Source organism: Nanorana parkeri, unplaced genomic scaffold, assembly GCF_000935625.1.
Source record: "Nanorana parkeri isolate BGI_ZX_2015 unplaced genomic scaffold, ASM93562v1 scaffold392, whole genome shotgun sequence".
Classification (NCBI taxonomy): Eukaryota; Metazoa; Chordata; class Amphibia; order Anura; family Dicroglossidae; genus Nanorana; species Nanorana parkeri.
This window is the reverse complement of record NW_017306660.1, coordinates 472127-479385: the sequence shown is the minus strand read 5'-3', so window position 1 is coordinate 479385 and position 7259 is coordinate 472127. Positions and strand designations below refer to the sequence as shown.

General features: G+C 44.9%; 1 protein-coding gene across 1 annotated transcript in view; it reads right to left on the bottom strand.

The window, feature by feature from the left end:
* LOC108789395 overlaps positions 1-7259 on the bottom strand; it is a 21987-nt gene that overhangs the window by 2147 nt on the left and 12581 nt on the right. The window contains exons 7-9 of the mRNA XM_018559392.1: positions 5408-6085; positions 2066-2339; positions 311-458 (exon numbers count right to left, since the gene is read on the bottom strand). Coding sequence (XP_018414894.1) covers positions 311-458; positions 2066-2339; positions 5408-6085 — 1100 coding nt within the window. The remainder of the gene's footprint in view (positions 1-310; positions 459-2065; positions 2340-5407; positions 6086-7259) is intronic.

The following is a 7259-nucleotide window of genomic DNA, read 5'->3' as shown; positions in this document are numbered from 1 at the left end:
GGGGGGTTGGCAGGGAGGGGGGCACATTGAGGAAACTGGCCTTGGGGCAGCAGAGAGAGTAAAGCTGGCCCTCACTGTACACCTTGCAATCTGGTTGAAACATTTTCTTTATACCAACAATTATGTATTACCAAAGCCTACTTGGTTGGATACAATTTGAGTAGATTGCTTAGGTAGGGCTTCTTCTGCATAGTTCTGCTAGATCTAAAGGAAGTTGAATAGTGATTGAACATTCATATTGTAGGATGTATGTGAAGGATGCTGGAGACGGTAGCGTCATGGAAATATCCAGAAGGTAAGTGGTACCCACCTCAGAAAGCATCAGGTTCCTCTCCTCAGTCATCCCTGTTAGATTGGCCTTCCCAGTGAAAATGTCTTTAATTCCCAGTTCTTCCAGGGAGCTTTTCAGTTTGTACTTGTGGTCAAGTTTAAATTTTGGGAATATAATGTCGGTTTTCCTGAAACAAAAACCCCGCAAACAACCCACAGATATCACAACAAATCAGTCAATGCTTTCCTTATGTATAAAGAACTAGTTCCCATCGCAGCCCCAATATCCCATCGAGGTTCCAATACATTGTAGGGAAAAATAATTTCCAACACAAAGTCAAGTCAGTAGCAACGTCAATCTGATGGACCTGCAGAGAACCAAAGTTCCCCAAATGTTCATTTAATCCAGGGGTAGGCAACCTCAGCACTCCAGCTGTGGTGGAACTACAAATCCCATGAGGCATTGCAAGACTGACAGCCACCGGCAGGACTCCCAGAAGGGAGAGACATGATGGAATTTTTAGTTTCACCGCAGCTGGAATGCAGAGGTTGACTACTCCTGCTATATCTGCTGCTACAATTGAAATGTAATGTATTCTGGATTGTAGATTTAACACTTTCGCTAACCATTTTTTTCAACACCTATTAAAAAGGTCAATTTTAGGCCTGAAGATTACTTTAAACCCCCAAATCGCTTCCTTTGCCATGTGGGATAACAGTATACAGAGAGGGGGGCATGCATTGTCACCAAGTACCACTCTGATTGCCACCTAAGATCCTTTAATACATTTAAGATCTGTTGGGAATCTCTTAGATTAGGATGAACAAAGTTCTGTAACCCAGAGGCACCACTGAGGAACATTCCACACAGCTGTACTCCTATTTAAGAATGGAGCTGTTGGACGCAGCAGAACATCATATTCCAAACCATGGGCATTGTTATAGAGTTGGCTTCCCCTTGTGGCTATCACAGCCTCTATTTTTCTGGGATGGTGTATCACTGGATTTTGGAGTGTGTCATTGGGAAATTATGTCCATTCAACCAAAATATCATTTGTGAGGTCAGGCGCTGATGTTGTGAGGTGCAGGCCGCTTAAAGGAGAACTATGGGGTTAAGTCTTTTCCCCATAGTTCTCCTTAGGGTAACGGGAGGACACAACAACGACAATTGTGCCGGGATCCGCCCAGCTGCGTGACTGACAGCTGGCTCTGCCTATCTAGAGGCAGAGCCAGCTGTACCCGCCCCCACCCCCGTCCGTTCCGCCAGTCAGCGCTGGCAGGTAGGAGAGGGGCGGGGGGAATCCAGCCCCTCCCCTGTCACGGTAGAGAGGAGTGACAGGATCGAGAGGTGAGCGAACGCCTGTATGTGTTCGCTCACCTCCCGATCTACTGAGCCGACCTGTGAAAAGCACTCGCCTCATAGTTCTCCATTAAGGTTCTCCACACCAAACCCATGTGGAGCTGGCTTTGTGCACCAGGGCACAGACATCCCCAAACAGTTGCCAAAAGGTTGGAGGGGCACAACTGTCAAAAATGTCTTCTGACATTAACACGACTATTAACAAGGGACACCTGTTGGTATCCACATTCCACATTCTGGTGAGTATAAAATGTATTCTGGAGTTTGGTGACAATGTTGACCAGGTCAAAGAGGATGAATCTACCTAGTGGAGACACAGAAAGCTATATAAACTTGGCAAAGGTTCTATTCCTTCCCTACTCTATCCGAAATTTGATAAAGCCTTTGGCTATACATACATTTTAATATAATCTTTGTTGTGCATAGATTCCATACCTGGTTTTCATTTTATTCAGCCAAGAAGCAACCAGTTCACTTGACAATCCGTCTTCTAAGGCATCAAAGTTGCCGTCATTCTCAGGAACGACGACCAACATGTGAGCGCCCCCTCTGTACGGGAGGTTCAGCACAGTGCATGATAAGGACTTGTCGAACATGGAGGCAACTTTCTCTGTCTTGTACATCATCGGGACTTTTACTGAGGTATACTTGTTGACATAGAACGTGTCTGTGTTGGTTGCATCGGGTTTGAAAGGGGTCTGCCATTTACCTGCAAAGTCATTTCAACTATTATTATTAGACATGTGCACCGGCAAAATATTTGTTTCGTTTCGTTTTCATTTGGATTTCCGTCATTTAGTTTTTCAGGATTCGGGTCCCAAAGTCAATTCGTTTCGGGATTCGGACGAAATTTCGTTAGCGGTAGTCTGTACAAATTTTCGTTTGTGGGGTAATTTTCGTTGCAGCAAAGTGACATTAGAGAAGAAAAGAAAAAAATAACTTGGTTCCCCCCAAAATTCATCCTTGGCCCTTTAGGTCTTGTAGGAATTTTAAGCGGGAACCCCAGCCCCCCAAAAATGTGAAAAAAACATGGGGCTCCCCCTAACATCATGATCGTCTCCCCCCCCTTTCCTGCCCTGCCGGGCCTGTGCTCGGTTCAAGGCTCTGGTAGGAATGTTAGGGGGACCCCACGGTTTTTCCCCATTTTTGGGGGGCTGGGGTTCCCCCTTAAAATTTCTACCAGACCTAAAGGGCCTGGTAGGGATTTTGGGGGGAACCTCACGCGCTTTTTTTCTCTTCTGCAGACTGTAAAAAAAAAAGTTTTTTAAAAATTTTTTTCTCTAATGTCACCCTGCTGCAACGAAAATTCGTCCACAAACTACAATTCGCACAGACTACCGCTAACGAATTTCGGTATGGGAAATTCGGATTCGCTTGCATTCGTCATTTCTGTAATTCGGTAATTCGGATACATCTGATTCTCCGAATTTCCGAAAGTTCGTCCGCATAAAGAATCATTCCGAAACGAATTGCACATGTCTAATTATTATTATTATTATTGTTTAATAACACCGAGTTCCAGGCGAACAGCTCCTCTTATCAGCATGCTGCCTGCACTTCAGCACAATTGATTGGCCTCCTTCTGCCCTTCTGAGCTCTGCTGGGGGGGGGAGGGGGGCAGGACGCTGAAACCAAATTAAATTTAGGTAGGCACTCTGCTTGCATTTAAAATAAAATCACTGTAATGATGTTTTAATGAATACCGAGCTGCATTCATTTGTTTCTTTTATAGTTGCCTGGAGTTCAGTTTTAATAATACATTTCAACAGTCAGCAGTGCCAGCCTACTCAAGGTCTAGTCTTTTCATTCAGGCCAAAACACAACACTCCACCCAACTCCCTTATATTTGCCAATCTGATGATTTTGTTAACCCCAAATGGGATATTCTCAAATACACCCACTGCAGACTCATGCAGTCTCAGATATATGAAGGTGCCGCTAATGAGTTCAGTGAAGCTGCTATTCACAGCCATCAGTTAGATTCAAACTTGTTTTGGGAGTTGGAATCTGGTGATACATCAAGCAGGGGGAGTGGAAATACAACACATACATTTCTGGAATTGGACCTGACCACCCCAGATGTGAGGAGCTCTGAGAAATTGGCTGTCTTGGGCTACTTAAAATTCAATGCAAATTAAATGATCCTTCTGCCTTTAGCAAAGGGGCAGTGTTTCCTGGCTAGCACCATAATGTAGGAGAGTGACCGACTATGCCAAACCTGCAAGGAAACATTGGGGTACAAACCCGGAAGAGCAGAACAGTAGAAAGTTATCATGGCACACTCACAAGCCAGCATGTAAAACAACTTGTCTCACCACTAAGGATAATAACAGAGGTTTGGATACACGTCTTCTGCAGAAAATGTGAAAGCTGCACAGCCGCGCCAAGGCACCTCCATATAGTGCGGTCCTATTTCTGAACTATGAGAGTCTCCATCTTGGAGCACATGGGGCAGAAGATTTAGGATTGGGTGCAGGTTTGTCAGGAGGAAGCCCGACCTCCCATAAAGGCACAGGAACACACAAGGGATCCCGCACATGCCAATGGCAGCTGAGACCCACCGAAGAGCACCACATGGCGACTGGAATTGTTAAAGGAGAACTATGAGGTGGGTACTTTTCACTCACCTCATAGTTCTAGCCGACCCGTGACAATGAGACTGTCACAGGTCGGCTCAGATCGGGAGGTGAGCGAACAAATACCGAGTTCGCTCACCTCTCGATCCTGTCACGGCTCTCTGCCGTGACAGGGGAGGGGCTGGATTCCCCGCTCCGATCCGCCAGCGCTGACTGGCGGAACAGACGGGGGAGGGGGCGGGTACAGCTGGCTCTGCCTCTAGATAGCTGGCTCTGCCTCTAGATAGGCAGAGCCAGCTTTCACTCACGCAGCTGGGCGGATATCGACATCGATGTTGGGATCCGCTCCGGCTGCGGCGTCTCAGTATATAGTGAGCTACAGCTCGCGGTATACTGAGCCTAGGGTGATGGGAGGACGCTAGTTTGTGTCCTCCCGTTACCCTAAGGAGAACTATGGGGAAAAGCCCTGACCCCATAGCTCTCCTTTAAACCATTTTCCAGTCCCAGAGTCCACTGCTTTACAGGGACAGCAACCACACCACAGGGACCGCAACAAAGGGGAAAAAAAAGAAGATTTGGGATTTACACTTTCAAGCATGCAAAAAAACCCTGGAACAAATTATAATAAATCCCATCTTACCAGGATGTGGTGTCTGCATTAGCTTTTTTTTACCTGCTGATCCTGCCAGTAACATATATCCTAGAGTGACAATGCTCATGCACTGCACTGGATCTATAGAGGAGCAGTGTTGTCACCCTAGACTGCTCTCCTGATTTTAGCAAAGTGCGCAGGAAGTTACAAGGGCACTGGGATTTTGGCAGGATAAAGAAGTATTTTTGTGTTCTTAGCTTTCTTGTGCAAATTACTACTCCCACGTCCCCTCATGTAACGGAGATGAAGGCAGATATGTCTGAAGCCCCTCCATAGATCCAGAGCAGAAATAAGTGTAGTCATGAAGTGACAGGAAGTGTGTTATTCGTACAATTAACAGGAAAAAATTAAGGATAAGAGTGTGAAAAAGAAAACTAATGCGGCCACCGCATCGAAGGACTAGCAAGCAGCCATATATGACATTATTGTTCTTGGGTTTAGATTTGCTTTAGTGTTTTGCATCCACAAGCCTACGTGGAGGATTTCCGTTGCTTTACTGTCCTTCCAAAACCACAAAATGACATTTCTGGATACAAAGACAAACATTACCTTTGAAGAATATGAAGTCTAGAAGCATCATCTTCGTCTGAGGGTCAATTTCATCCTGAAGCTCTGAGATTCTGCCCTTCGTCTTCGCCCTGATGAGGTCCCGGATGGTCTCTAAAATGTGGCGGTCATGGAAGTCCACACTTAGGAACTCCATGTTGAAGTACAGCATTGACTGGTTGAGAAACTCCTGGTTGATGTTGAAGCTTTCGTGTAGAAGGGAGAGGCTTCCCAAGTCTAGAGAATATCCTTCGCCCTTCATGATGCTGCTTTTCAGGTCCTTCAGCAACTTGTGCAATAGGTTAGGATTCTTCTGCTTCTTCAAAGGCCCCCAGCCCAGGCCACTCAGCATCTGATCATGAGTTTTTCCCTGAGTCCCCAGAGTCAAAACACCGAGGAGGAAGGAAACGCTAAACGGAGAGAAGAAGATGTTGTCGTCGTGTTTGTCAGCCGTCCTTCTGTAGAGGTCGAAGCCAAAGTTGCTGTTCATGTTTGATATGTTGAGGGCAGAAATATCTTCTGTGGCATTTAGATTTGAAGTGGACTCCTGGAGGAGAGGTATTTTCTCCTGACGGTGCTGGTCCTTCTTAGGTTTTCCTTTAGTGGGCTGATGGGCCAGACAAAGGCCAAAAAGGAGAATGAAAACAAAAGTCCACCTCATGGTACAAAATGATATGGCTGACCTGATGGATAAAGATCATTAATAAACAATGTTATATTAGAAAGATGGATAGAAAGATAGATAGATAGATAGATAGATAGATAGATAGATAGATAGATGCAACAAACAAATATTTTTTTCAAATCTAGTTAGATACAATAACTTTAAACAACATCATGGTGTGAGCAAAAAAAACCAAAAAAAAACTACCTTCGCAACATCTTCAAAATACGCCCCTTCCTCATCAAAGAAACCGCTAAATTACTCATCCACTCCCTTGCTATCTCTCGACTTGACTATTGCAACTCCTGCTCGCCTCCGGGACTTCTCTAGAGTCTCTCCCATCCTATGGAACTCTTTACCCCATCCTGTCCGACTATCTCCCACTCTGACTGCCTTTAGGCGATCCCTAAAGACTCATCTCTTCAGGGAAGCCGATCCCACCTCAACCTAACTGAACCCACTGAACTATCACGTTCTAAAAAATTCATCCCCACACAGCTCCCTCCTCATGTATCACTTCCCCCTCTCGCATAGATTGTAAGCCCTCAGGGGCAGGGCCCTCCTTACCATCTTGTCATGATTTTTATTTTGATTGTAATGTCTTCCTTATATTGTAAAGCGCTGCGCAAACTGTTGGCGCCATATAAATCCTGTATAATAATAATAATAATTTGGGGCTTATATCTGCACAGAAGGAACATTTGCTGGATATTCGCAGGGCCCTTTTTATAAATAGACCACATAGTGTAAAAATTAACACAAACATATTGAGAATTCCGACCTGCTTACAAACTGTAATACAAACTGTTCCCATTGACTGCTGAGAGTTTTCACAATGAGAGCCCAGCAAACTGTTGCCGCTATATAAATCCTGTATTATAATAATAGATAGGATATAGAAAAATAGCTAAAAATAGACTGACAGATAAAACGAAAGATCGATAGATATATACAGGTAAAGGTAACAAAGCAATAATGTTTCTAGAATGTACTGAAGTACATTGATTTTAAATAACATCATGAAGTGATAGAGAGGCAAATGATTTATAGAGAGATAGCTATAAAATAGACCTATGGATTAAAATGCATAGATAGAGAGAGAGGGGGGGGCGGAGAGGGTGAGAGAGAGAGAGAGAGAGAGAGAGAGAGGGGGGGGGGGGGGGGGGGGGGGGGGGGGGGCCAGATTTGAGC